General features: G+C 42.8%; 1 protein-coding gene across 1 annotated transcript in view; it reads right to left on the bottom strand.

Annotated features, from left to right (window-relative positions):
* Positions 1-12,246, bottom strand: part of LOC126234871 (uncharacterized) — a 190,501-nt gene that overhangs the window by 143,781 nt on the left and 34,474 nt on the right. The window contains exon 4 of the mRNA XM_049943612.1: positions 10,629-10,810. Within this exon, the coding sequence (XP_049799569.1) occupies positions 10,629-10,810 (182 nt within the window). The remainder of the gene's footprint in view (positions 1-10,628; positions 10,811-12,246) is intronic.

The following is a 12,246-nucleotide window of genomic DNA, read 5'->3' as shown; positions in this document are numbered from 1 at the left end:
CAAGGAGGATCGCCACTATTGTGCACCAAGCACATCGTAACCCTCGCATCTGCGTCTGCCATCCTAGAACAAGAAATTGACTCGCTGCAAGGTCGTGTGGCATCCCGCGCCATTGTTCGAGACTAGCAACAGCCGGACTTAAGGAATTACCTTCCCAGGCGTAAGGATGCCCTTAATAGCACAACACAAACAGTTACTTTTGGAGTGGTGCCATTGCAGAGAAACATGGATCGCTGATATATGGCATCGCGTTGTGTACGAATCTGCACTACCTCTGATGATCATCGTCGGTGAGTGTTGCGGTGATCAGGGGGAGATGTCCGATAAAAAAAAATGAAATGAGCGCATGGCATCGTTAGCCTGGAGGAAGTTCGGCCGCCAACTGAAAGTCGTATTTCATTCGACGCCGCACTGGGCGGCTTGCGCGCCGGTGATGATGATGAAATGATGATGAGGACAATACGACATCCAGTCCACGAGCGGAGAAAATCTCCAGCCCGGCCGGGAAACGAACCCGGTCCCACTTGCATGGGAGGCGAGCACGTTACCAGCCAGCTAAGCAGGCGAACGGAAGTCCGATTCTCCCAGTGTTTTCGAGAGGCATAGGGTAAGACTTCACGTCACGGGTGATTGTGGTTGAGGGAACTCTGACGGCACAATGACACATCACAGACATCCTGCATCCTCATGTGTTAGCCGGCCGCTGTGGCCGAGCGGTTCTAGGCGTTTCAGTCTGGAACCGCGCGACCGCTACGGTCGCAGGTTCGAATCCTGCCTCGGGCATGGATGTGTGTGATGTCCTTAGGTTAGTTAGGTTTAAGTAGTTCTAAGTTCTAGGGGACTGATGACCTCAGATGTTAAGTCCCATAGTGCTCAGAGCCATTTGAACCATTTTTTTTTAATCCTCATGTGTTACCTCTCATGCGACACTATTGTGACGCCATTTTGTGAGTGCTCGTCCACACACGTCACTATTCTCTATGAAGAAGTGTGGGAGCAGCTCTCAGTGCCAGTACCCAAGATACCAATGACCAGTTACATTAGTCGTGGGCCAAACGTCATACTTATAAGTAGGGTCATAGTGCGAAGGTACTATTGCAGATATTGAAGTAACGCCACTTACCCTCTAAATTCACGAAGTTTTATTTCGTTACTTTTTTTTTGTTTGCTTCACTATTTTTTTCATGCAGTGGATTCTGAAGGAAGCCAAGCAATGTTCCTACAAAAGTATGCTGAATCTCCATACCTTCGAACACATCAATGCGAGCGAATTACCTGTATCAGTTCACTTACAGATAAATGTCTGGTCTTTCGATTTTAAGAGCGAATTTGTTAATACACAATGAGTGTTCAATTACGTGTTGCATTATGTTATACCTCATAACCCACAACCCAGCACCACCATCTTCCCAACTACTGGAACGTCTGAAACCCTACCCTTTTACCCACAGGTGGCTTTTGAAATGGAATTTACGAAGATTCGTAAGCCAGACGATGAACTATTCTGTTAAACTACTGAAAAATTGACACAAAACTCCCCTCAAACGGTAAGAACATCAGCTGGCTCTTAAATATACAAAACAAACAGCAAATCCGCTTTTGTAATCCGAAAATGAAAATGCACAGTGACGAAGCATGAAAAGCAGTCCCGTGGAAGCACACTTCATGAAATCCTGAGTTACACAGTGTAGCACAAGGTACGCACAAGATAAGCTGTTGTAAATGTGAAGCCTGCCGAGGTAGCCGAGCGGTTCTAGGCGCTACAGTCTGGAACCGCGCGACCGCTACGGTCGCAGGTTCGAATCCTGCCTCGGGCATGGATGTGTGTGACGTCCTTTGGTCAGTTAGGTTTAAGTAGTTCTAAGTTCTATGGGACTGATGACCTCAGAAGTTAAGTCCCATGTGCGCAGAGCCATTTGAACCATTTTTGTAAATGTGAAATGTCGGCACATTAATAACCGGTTGTAACCGCAAGAATGTTCAATGCAAGCATGCAGACGTGTATGCAGTGTGTTGCACAGGTGCCGTACGTCAGTTTACAGGATGGAGACCCGTGCCTGTTGCACTTGGTCGGTCAACACACGAACACTACAATCAGAATTTATCTTACAACGTCTACGACAAGACAAAGATAAACTCCCGTGCGGAAATAGGTAGGAACCCTCACTAGCAATAATAATCTCGGAAACAGGTATAGTACGGTAAGCTAAGATTTCCCGAGTTTCAAAGGAGTCCAAACCGGGTCTACCTGCATTATTACAAGCAACGAAAGCTACAGTAAGCCATCCGTTACCCAAACTGGAAGAAGAAGAAACTTTCATTAAAGAAAAAGTTAACCTCGCACCACGAAATAAAGTAGGTCCATGAATAGGAACAAATTGAGTAGTTTTACCTACTCCTCTTATTTCGTTCTTTTTACCCTTACCAGAAGATGTCGAAGCACCAAGAGTGCCGTCCACATTGACAAGTGATTTGTAAATCAGCATTCGCCGGCGACGACGAAAATAACGTTTACGCATCATTATTGCTAGTGAGGGTTCCTACCTATTTCCGCACAGGAGTTTATCTTTGTCTTGTCGTAGACGTTGTAAGATAAATTCTGATTGTAGTGTTCACTTATGGGTGTAGGCTAGTGGTCCTTCTTCTTTGGAAGATTGTCGCATTGTGGGTGATTGTACTCTATATAATCGTTGAAAGCTGTTGTAGATGACAGTGCAGATGTCGTCTTATGATGTCCCATATGTACTCCATTGAGGACAGATCTGGTGATAGAGCAGGATAGAGCAACATGTCGACACTCTGTAGAGCTCCTTTTGTTAAAACAGCGGTATTTGGGTGAGCGTTATCATGTTGGAAACCTGCCTGGAATGGCAGCATGTAACCTCCCCCTCACTTATCGACCTTAATGACAGTGAAAAATTAAACCGCGTGTACCTAATGGAAATTTTGGAAAAGCAATCGTCACCGAAGTTAATCTGTCGGTAAAGAGGGAGGAAAGGGTTACATCTAAATGAAAGGAAAAATGCAAATGAAATTGGTGGAAATTAATTTTGAAAAGGGGTAAAGTTAAAGGAAGTAAATGTGCGGTCGTTACGTTAACAAGTAAATGGCGTTCATTAGATATTTGAGATTTGGGGAGAATTACGGTCGCCAGTCCTATGGACAACTACTATAATAAGTGAAAAAGAAAGGTTAATGCACATATGATTAGCACTAAAACCGTGGCAACTGAAGGTTGTGAAAACTGAATGTTTGTCAGAAGTAATAAATTTCGCTACACTCTGACTTAATTTAGCAAAAGAATTAATAAAACCGGAAAATTGAAAGTTAATTTAGTGACTGAAATTAATAGTGAACTTTGCTTCTGAAGCACTACGAAATTAAATAAAATAAGGTTAGTCTCGGGCTACCTCAACAATCATCTCAAAAGCTTTCTGAATCTACGCAATTTAGAAGTAAGAGATTTAAATTTTAACTTGAATTAAGTGATTTTGAACAATTAACAATAGTAAAATTTAGTGCGTACCCAGCTGAGCTGCAGTCACAGGTAAGCTAAAATATGGTAACAAAACTCGCACTCTTAATTTGTGCTTGTGTCATCTAAATATTGTAGCCAGTTATGAATACTTTAACTGAACTTTGAAATTAAAGCATTGAAATGGAATGATATTACTTAAATGCTGGCGTTTAAATATCAACGACACACGGGTTCATTTCGGAAAAGGAAGCGACCCTGCTTGGTAATGCAATTGGGACATTGAGCAACAAAGGTTTATGCTAAGTTGCTGTATTTTAGTGACACAAGTGGAACAGTTTGAAAAGCTGAGGTCTGCGATACAGTTCTAAAACTTTACTTGCTTTCAGTCTTTCTTGTTGGTTGATTGAAGGCTTGAAGTCGTCGATCGAGGAGGTGGCGACAATCACTTATTGTGTGATGTCCTTTGGTCAGTTAGGTTTAAGTAGTTCTAAGTTCTATGGGACTGATGACCTCAGCAACCGGCGATTGTTGCGCAAACAAGTTCTCCGCGTACGCATACTCAACCATTACTCTACCACGCAAACATAGGGGTTACACTCATCTGGTGTGAGACGTTCTGGGGGGGGGGGGGGGGGATCCACAGGGGGCTGAACCGCACAGTAATCCTGAAAGAGTGGTTCGGTGTGCGGTGTGGGGCGGCGGCAGAGGGGTGAAGTGGACTGCGGAAGTCGTCGTGGGGTTGTGGACCACTGTGGCTGCAACAGGGTCTAAGCCTCTCTGTCGTTTCTAGGCCACCGGTTAACATACAATACAATACAATACCATGGAAAGCAGCACAAATTTTCTTTTCAAGTGTTTTCGTGTAACATACAAATGGATATATTTCACCAGCCAGTAGATCGATCATGAGAACGTTTCTGCTAGGTCATTTTGTCTCTGTTAAGAACAAAGAGAACAAAGGAGCTGCATATCGGAAACAATCAAGACAGGACTTTTTTTGACAGTGTACTGAGTAAGAGACTAAAAATAAGATTTCACTAACAAAATACACGCAACCGACTGTAAAGATGAATGCGTCCATCGGGTGAAGCGCAATGGTTTCCATGATAAGCAGTACACAACCACACGGTGGCATACAGAGTGCAGAAAGTACGAGAAAAAGAGAGCTGGAGAATGAATACAGGTCAACCTTGAAGAAGAGCAGACAGAGGAAGACGGCGGAGGAGGCGGTGAAGAATTGTATTATCTGGGATTATTACCTGGTGACAGGCGCGAGCTCCAGGTAAAGAGGTAAGCCAGTTGCCATCTGCGTAGCTCCGGTGAGTCGATAACAGGATAAGGTATCCAGATAACCGTGAAAGCTCCGAAATCCTCGCTGTCGTACTGGAGGATAACCTCAGCCGTAGAAAAATCGATGTTGGCGGCAGGTACACGTTTCCTATGTCTGTTTAGACACCTAAATCAACAAATTCCCTGTCCCTAATGTGTCAGCAACATTTTGTTGCGATGTGGCGAAATATCACATTTATGTTACAATTAATTTCTCTCAGCATCGATTGATCTGAAAACTGACAACAAAACAAGTCTACGATTCTACGATTAAATGCAGTTCCTGTTGGGTCTACTTCTTGCGAAATAGATAAAAGTTCTGCTACGATTGCTGTAAATAGAGCTATATGCTGACGTCTACCGTATCGGATGCAGCTTAGGAAAACTATTCCTAATATATGAATAAAATCATGTTTAAGTCAGAAGTTTCTGTGGAAAAACGTAAACTGCCGAAAGGCCTGATGCTACCGCAGTGGCCACAATAACCGACTCCAGCCGCATCAGCTTTCGGATTTAGCACATTCCTCGAGTACTTTTGCTAAACGCTCCAACGTGAACAATTACACATGCTACATCACCATACGTGTCTCTTCAAGAGATTTGTAATGTTGTCAAAAGAAGTACATCGCTCTATTTAAAAAATACCGTACTTGATTCAATACTTTGGTTTATACAAGAGTCAAGAGTATTAACTAGGAAAAGAAATTACATGCCCCCCGACCACTATCATTTGTGAGAAACCTTGTTCCGAAATCATTAACATTTTTAGACAATGCACAGAGATCATCAGTTAAATATGTTACACCAGAGAAAAAATGTTAGAATACTCAAACCCTATAAATGTAACAGAGGTAGTGGAAGAAGCAAAGATCATATGTACGACTCTGGTTATGTAAGTAATGTCTGCTCTAACGTGTCTGACTATGCTACACGTAAATGGTTACTTCGATACAGTAGCTAGTAGCGTCCACATATGCAGTGTGGACAAAATAAAACCTGCTCGGAAAATACATATACGGAAAAATAGTCCCAACACAAAAGATAATTAATGTAGAGTAAAGAAATTTCGGGAATACATTTCTCTAGTTATTATATTTAAGTGATAACATTGCAAAATGGCTCTGAGCACTATGGGACTTAACATCTTAGGTCATCAGTCCCCTAGAACTTAGAACTACTTAAACCTAACTAACCTAAGGAATCACACAACACCCAGCCATCACGAGGCAGAGAAAATCCCTGACCCCGCCGGGAATCGAACCCGGGAACCCGGGCGTGGGAACCGAGAACGCTACCGCACGACCACGAGATGCGGGCTGATAACTTTGCAAGGGCACAGCTTAGTGTAAGCGTGAGATAAGCCACTGTAAATACGAAATGCTGGTGCATTAATAATGGTGTAGCCACTAGAATGTTGAGTGCAAGCACACAAGCGTGGATGCATTGTGTTGTATAGGTGTCGGATGTCGGTTTGTGGGACAGAGTTTCTTGTCTGTTCCACTGGATCGGTCAGTACAGGGACTGTTAATCCTGGTTGCGAGCTACTACGGACGAGAAATACCCATTTGCGACGTGCTACGGATTCTCTCTATGCGCGAGCACCCACGTGCTTCTGCGCGAAAAAACAAAACAAAACAAAAAACAAGCACCTACATAGCATGGGTTCCGTAAAAAGTGGTTGTACTTATTAATTAAATTGTCTACGTTAGGTCTGAGGGATGCCAACCACATCCGCTGCACTATCCCTAGTAATTTTAAATTAATGTCATGTTTATAAAAAAATGTTAACAGGCAGGAATAGTTTTTAGTGAACACAGCACAGTTTTAACTAACTAGAGTTCATTTTAACTTGTTCAGGACATATTTGAGTGAAATACTGTTAAGTGTTCTTGATTTGACCTCAGATATTTACCGAGTTAGTTCACTCAAATATTAATCTCAATCATTCAGCAATTATTCACTTAATGTTTCTTTTAAAATAGCTGAAACCTCAAGATGAACAAAGCTCCGAGCGGAGAATACTTCTCGAAAAAAATAATAATAAACCAAGTACAATCCGAAGTCCAACCGCAAGCTGAAATCACAATGTGCCACAGCGGTTGTTCAGAGTTTAAAGTTCGACACGACTACGAGGTCCGAAAATATTCTAAGTCCAATTCGTGCACAGATTTTTGACAATCATACGTGCTACCCCTTTCAACTGAATTGAAAGCCTGCCCCCTACCACAGACAATGGCTGCCCCTAAAAGCCCTCTGTTTGGACACTCTGAAGTCAAATCAAGTTTCTTTGCACATAAGATTTACTTTCACACTTAATATAGATACAACAAAATGCATGTAACACTTCTACTCAGACGGCAAATTTTCGCTGAATTCAGATTCATCATCACAATTTCTGTAAGGGATCTTATTCTCATATTATTAAAATTTATGTGTTCTTCATATAGAACTTTTCATTATTTAAAATAATTTCAATGCATAAATAACTGATATTATCATTGTATTACCTATTTCCTTATGTCTACTTTTCCGTACTGCCGCTATCTTTAGAGTTCCTATTTTTTATTTATCAAAATTCTGCATTTTTAATCACTAAAACAGCATTCTGGCTCCTCATTTCAATTTTTAAAACATGTAAAAAAAGTTACATAGATATCTTAATACTACTCATTCAGACCTTTCATTTGACACCTCGTTCGTAAAATTTTGTCAGAGCGTCTCCAAGATGACCAGTTTACAATATAGTTATTAAAATGTTCAATTTATTATAATTCAAAAACTACCAGGGCGACTGGAGGCGCCTTTATAAGAGCACAACCGGCTAATTTCCTGCTTTAAAATGAGCCTACAAGCTCCTTTGTGGCATATTGGATTCAGTTTTTATTTATTTCTACATCATACATTCACTTTAGCTCTACAGCGTTGGTTACTGTACATAGTGTTAGCAAGTACAGTGCCCAAATGTGGGCCAGTAGTATCCATAAAAAAGGCTGACATCCAATTCCAAGAAATCATGAGCATAATCTCAGGAACACTATAACCAACGCCCATTCCGTGGCTTCCAGTCCTATCACGCATTGAACCTCCACACATCCGACGACAACCCAGTGGGTAGCTATATCAATCAGAGACAATCATACCCTACCCATGCACCAACACTTTCCAATCGAGGACCGCCTCAAATCCCGAAAACCCTTCAACATCGACGACACCTGAGGATGCGAAGACCGCACGGAGAGAAGGATGGCGGCGAATACCCGTGAATGACAGCAGCACGGTGCCTGACGCAACAGTGCAAGTGCTTTGTAGCCACTAGACTGCACTGAATGGACTATGAGCCGGATTTCGAGGATGCAGACAGTTAATGGTGATGTGGGTTGGTTCAAATGGCTCTGAGCACTATGGGACTCAACTGCTGTGGTCATTAGTCCCCTAGAACTTAGAACTACTTAAACCTAACTAACCTAAGGACAGCACAAACATCCATGCCCGAGGCAGGATTCGAACCTGCGACCGTAGCAGTCGCACGGTTCCGGACTGCGCGCCTAGAACCGCGAGACCACCGCGGCCGGCGGTGATGTGGGGACTCAATGAATATCCGAAGTGTAACTGTGGAATGGAACAGACCAGGGACCATATTTTAAGTTGTGATGTGTATGGGTTTCCTGACCGATGTCTTAACTACATTCACATATTTACAGTCAACGCTAAAGATTGGCTACAAAATTCCATGTTTACATTCTGATACTGAATATCTGTGGATCTTGTTGCTTTTTGTTCAGATTAAAACTTATTTTCTGTAGTCTGGGTGTCGGACGCAAAGTAAAATAAAATGAATAAATGGTGATAATGGGAAGGGAGTACTGTATGAGGGGGCACAACACTGTCGGAAAATAAAAAATTCCTAAGTGAGAACACAGATTATCGTTAAATAATTGATCATTTGTAGAAAAAGTAATATCTTAAGAATTTCCAGAAAAACCTGAAATATAAATAAATAAATAAGATCAATCGTAGGTACAAACATGTATAACATAAATAACTTATTTGTAATAAGAGAGATGGATGCAGTAATACTTTCGAATGTGATAGTCTTAGGTTTCTTTCAGCCTGTTTGGTGGCTGATCTGTGTTGGCGCTTCATGATCCCTTCACTATGCGGTACACACCTCAAATGACGAAATCCACACAGTTGGAATAGTAATAAAAAGGCGGGAGGGTAGTGGCTTTCTCTCCAGTCAAGTGTGCTCCTATTGGTCTAGAGAGAGGACTCAGGTTAGTGATTTACCACATTTTTTAAGCTGTAGTAGTGGTGTAGATCAGACGGGGGAGAGCCATTATCTGTCCAAAAGGTGGACACTGGATGTCACGCAGCAGACCAAGATGCGGAGGCGGAATACGGGTTAGGTACTAATCTTTAATATATCACACACAAGTGCCCTACAGCCGTGGGCGTGGTATTAGGTTACATCCTGATCTTGAAAGTACCTCACGCGATTGCCTGACAGGCGTGGGCAATGTATGTATGTGTGTGTGTGTAGGGGGGGGGGGGGGGCTGGGATGGCCGAGCGGTTCTAGGCGCTACAGTCTGGAACCGCGCGACCGCTACGGTCGCAGGTTCAGATCCTGCCTCGGGCATAGATGTGTGTGATGATCTTAGGTTAGTTAGGTTTAAGTAGTTCTAAGTTCTAGGGGACTGATGAGCTCAGAAGTTAGGTCCCATAGTGCTCAGAGCCATTTGAATCATTTTTGTGTGTATGTGTGTGTTGGGGGGGGGGGGGGAGGGGGGGATGATTCTCCGGCAGTTTGGATGTGACCTTAAAATAAGATCGTTGTCTCGGCTCGAGTTTCACTACTGACAACATTTTGAGAACCTCCTTCAGCAGTGACTGCAACAAGTCGTATGTAATAGCAAGCTGATTACATTAAAATGTCTTGCGTTTTACGGAGTAATGTATTCTCATCCGTTCATTGCATTCTGTAGGTCCTCCGTAATAGCACAGTACATAGCTCTTAAACTATGTACGTTAGAATCCATGTCAACTGAAGTTTTTTTCTTTTATGGTCCATACCACTATCTCTTACAGTATGAAATATTGTCTTTTAACACAATGTACAAACATGAGCTCACAATGTTTGTATATTACCTATTATGGAAAGTGCATATGGAAACGTACTGAATACGTTTATGATTATTTCAAACTAACCATTTTGGTCATAGTTGAAGCTGTTTATGGTGCATTTGAATTGACTGGGGGGAGGTTTTTAATGAAACTCCCAAACTGAGAATGACTGTTTCGTCATGTGCCGAAGTATGCCATGTTTTGAAGCTAAAACTGTGTACCGGACTGAGACTCGAAATCAGTGCCTTGTTTTTCGTGAGCAGTGCTCTTACCGGCTGAGCTACCCAGGCGTGATTCACGACCATCCTGAAAGCTTCACTTCCAACACTATCTCTCTTCTACCTTTCAAACCCCACAGTCGTTTTCCTGCATACCTTGCTGGAGTAACAGTCCCGGAAGAAAAAGAGATAGCGGAGAAATGCCTAGTGTATTTCGTTTGACAGTACATAATTTCTCTCTCTTTCATCATTTACTTTTACTTTTTCTTTGCCCAAGCAGTCAGGCCTATTTTTTCTGCGAACGTGATCAGAGTGGATTACGCAAGTTGACGCAAGTTCACGGCCAGTTTTGCCTCGCAGCGCCTACAGTACCTTGTATTTTGAGAGCTTTGTCAGCGGCGTCTCAACACCTGCCAATGGGCCACACAGAGCGGCGTCGTTCTGAGGCCCAACACCTCTCCGACAGCGTAAACCGACCGGCCCCCGCCTGCGTCAGTTCGCCAAACACCGCCTGCGGGCAGCCCGAAGACTGACTGCTGACTAGCGCGCTGGGGGCGGACAGCTGCCTGCCTTCTCGTCTCGTAGACGCGCGCCTCGCCAGCACTGGCGGCGTTGCCTCGCAACTACCAAAGCTGATAAACACGCAATCATTCTGAAATAAAGCTGCAAGTGGAATTACTTCACAAAGCGCCTACCAATGCACACAGAGGCCTAAGCAGGGAATTGCAGCTGTAGCGCGAGCCCTAGGGGTCGTTTCCTTGGGGCCGGAGTTTTGTGACTGGCGAAGGGAAAAAAAGAACTTTCGGGAGAAAATAGGAAGAAGGAGGGAAATTGTATCTGGGTAGGGTAGCTGATGGAGTCGAGTCCTCATGCTGCAGATGTTTTTAGTTTTTTAGGATTTTTTTTCTTTTTCTTTAGTGACACACATCTTGTTCAAATGCGGGACTCGAACCTCCACCGAGACCAGCCGCACAGTCCACGACTGCAGCGCCCTAGACCGCTCGGCTAATCCCACGTGGCACACATATCTGCATCACCGGTGTCGATGATATCAGTCATTCGGTACTTGAAATTATTGATGTCTCTGTTTTAGATAACGGACATTATATTCTCAAGGAATATCTCCCTTTTTGTGGAATCATTAGGGTACCGTTTGTGTACCAGTTGTAGGCTACATAACAATCTCTCATCACATTTGTGGGCCGTATCATCACTTAATTTTATATTCTCGGATAATAAAAACAACAGCAAAAAATTTTTCCCAACAGTTGGCAAACGTATTCCCAAATAACAAAGATCACAGCAAATGTTTTTTTCTGCTAGGTGGCAAAAGCCAATGCAGACTTCCTTATCGATAAGGTGGTAAAACCCAGAAAGTAGACCATTGTAGAAAATGAAAACTTCCCTCATCGACAAGGTGGTAAAACCCAGAAAGTATATTCTGTCTCGATGAAAACGTAAGTTACTGAAATATACTTCCTAATTCTATTTAGACAATAGTATCTAATACAATCTAACCTGTTCTTGTTGGGTACACACGGACTAACAGTGTCCGCGACAGACCTCCGTTATACTGAAACTAATAGCAGAAATAGATAATATGTCGTTTTGCACTGACTTCTGTGTTTGAGTGACACTTTGTCACTAAAGGCTACATACATCGTACAGAAACATTTATGAATGGCGACGTTTCTGAGCACTGCCTACGGCATGTTATCAAGAAGTGATTGGACGAGGAAAGTATTGGTTTAAACGTGTATGAAAACATTAAATTTCAGGCAGGGCGTATGTTGTTCGAGTCAGTCATCGTGTTGATGACGTGTTTTCTAATAGTACGACACCTATTTCATAAATCCCGCAATAGTGACTTTCAAACCAGATTTATCGCTCACAGAGGTAAATCACAACGATGTTCAAAGAAAACTGTGTGGTTTCATCTGAAAATAGAGCATCAGAATTTTAAGTCGACGGTCGCAGCAGTATTCCACGCGGTCTTGTTTGCAGAACCCGTTATCCGCTGCGAATTATATATAGACGGGTGTAAGCCATACTAATAAATCTCTCTTCCCCCACCATAATTACGGAATGGAAAAGGCGGA

This window comes from Schistocerca nitens, chromosome 2, assembly GCF_023898315.1.
Source record: "Schistocerca nitens isolate TAMUIC-IGC-003100 chromosome 2, iqSchNite1.1, whole genome shotgun sequence".
Taxonomy (NCBI): domain Eukaryota; kingdom Metazoa; phylum Arthropoda; class Insecta; order Orthoptera; family Acrididae; genus Schistocerca; species Schistocerca nitens.
Note: the sequence above shows the minus strand (reverse complement) of the source record. Positions and strands in the feature narration are given on the sequence as shown.